This window comes from Austrofundulus limnaeus, unplaced genomic scaffold (genome assembly GCF_001266775.1).
Source record: "Austrofundulus limnaeus strain Quisiro unplaced genomic scaffold, Austrofundulus_limnaeus-1.0 Scaffold844, whole genome shotgun sequence".
NCBI classification, from domain to species: domain Eukaryota; kingdom Metazoa; phylum Chordata; class Actinopteri; order Cyprinodontiformes; family Rivulidae; genus Austrofundulus; species Austrofundulus limnaeus.
This window is the reverse complement of record NW_013953246.1, coordinates 78187-79919: the sequence shown is the minus strand read 5'-3', so window position 1 is coordinate 79919 and position 1733 is coordinate 78187. Positions and strand designations below refer to the sequence as shown.

Sequence of the window (1733 nt, the reverse complement as noted above, 5' to 3'; positions counted from 1 at the left end):
TCGGACTATAAGCCGCATGGTTCAAAGTTCAGGAAAAAAGTCGCGGCTTATAGTCCGAAAAATATTACTACTACTTCTACTTCCTGTTATCTTCTTCATCATCGTCTTTTTCACCAGTAGAAACAGCCGGTTGTTGATCACGTGACTCCTGTGATGTGAAAAAAGTGTTTCTGTTGCAGTTTTGCGAAAAACACCAATTTCGATACGGCCGAAAAACCACCTCATCCTAGCGCAAAAACATTTTGTCGAAAAAAAAACAATTTTTTTTCGAAATTGACGTGTTTCCATTGAGCAAATTTATTTTCAAAATCCTAATTTGCGCATTTTCATGGTCAATGGATGCCGACGTCTCCTCTGATGATGAGCGCTAGTGTCGTGGTAGCAACATGCTATGTGTTTACATCCATCGCCTCCGTGTTTGTAATGACTTATCGTGAGAACAAACGTATTCACGTGACTTTAATAGCATTTCTTACTTAATGGAAACACTGCAGTTGCGAAACTGTTTTTCGACCTTAACAAAATATTGACAAAGTTTTGCGCACATTTGCAATGGAAACACAGCTACTGTCTCGTACAAACAAATGGACACACACCCCCTCCCCCTTCCAGGTCCTGCTGGACTTCCTTCCAGGTGGGTCCTGCAGAGACGAACGGTGGGCCTGCTGTTAGCCTCAGTGCAGCTGTCTACAGTCTGGGTGGTGTCGAAGGCGTACCAGTTCCTGTCTTCATGGAGTCCAAAGAAGTTCCTGCTGATCACACAGGGAGACCTCAGAGTGGGTTCAGTGGTTCTGATGTTCTGGTCCTCATGGACCACCTTTACCTGTCGTTTGTCTCAACTTTGTTCAATCTGTTTAGATCTAAAACCCAACCAGCCTCTGAGCTCTGGTTTCTCTGTTGTCCCTGCAGATTTTGCTGATGTCACTAGACCAGATAAAGGATCAGGTTAAGACCCTGACGGTGGACCTGATCTCTGACCATCAGTCCACAGTCCAGAACCACAACCTGCATCTCCTGAGGCAGCAACTCAAAGTCCTGGAAGGAGCTGTGTCTGAGCTGCAGGTGAACAGAACCACCGACCCAGTCCAAACACTGCAAAAACTGTCCACCTAACCAAGTTTTAAAATCTTATATCAGCCAAAAAGTCTTTTTGATCTTGTTTTCAGACTGTCCTGATGCATCTCAGTAATCCAGGTAAAAAATCAAAAAGAAAAAATTGTACAGGTCTTCTGGACGGTTCTTCTTTAATGAAACGTTTCGTCTCTCCTCCAAGAGACTTCTTCAGTCTGAGAGTTTCAGGCAAAATTCAGGCTTTTGTGATGTGACTGATACTCACATCACATGGCTATCGTTCACACCTAATTAACACCTATTGTTAACAGGGGGTGGAGTGATACTGGCAATAGCAGCACTGTAGGAGGGGGACAACTGAAAACGGAGGCCTCCACCTCTGTTTAATGATGGACGGTCTTTCTTCACAAAAATGGCTTCTTTTACTCCTCTCTCAAACCAACCCACTCCACCCCTTGTTAACAATAGGTGTTAATTAGGTGTCAACAATAGCCATGTGATATGAGTATCAGTCACGTCACAAAAGCCTGAATTTTGCCTGAAACTCTCAGACTGAAGAAGTCTCTTGGAGGAGAGACGAAACGTTTCATTAGAGAAGAACCCGTCCAGAAGACCTATACAATTTTTTTTCTTTTTTAAAAGATTCAGCTTTATTAACAACA

At 43.3% G+C, this 1733-nt stretch overlaps 1 protein-coding gene across 1 annotated transcript in view; it reads left to right on the top strand.

Moving 5' to 3' along the window:
* The window catches only part of ccdc142 (coiled-coil domain containing 142), a gene marked incomplete at its 5' end in the record, with an annotated part of 22728 nt that overhangs the window by 7395 nt on the left and 13600 nt on the right, over window positions 1-1733 (top strand). Inside the window, 2 exon segments of the mRNA XM_014029035.1 lie at window positions 613-776; window positions 910-1062. Of these exon segments, the coding sequence (XP_013884489.1) occupies window positions 613-776; window positions 910-1062 (317 nt within the window).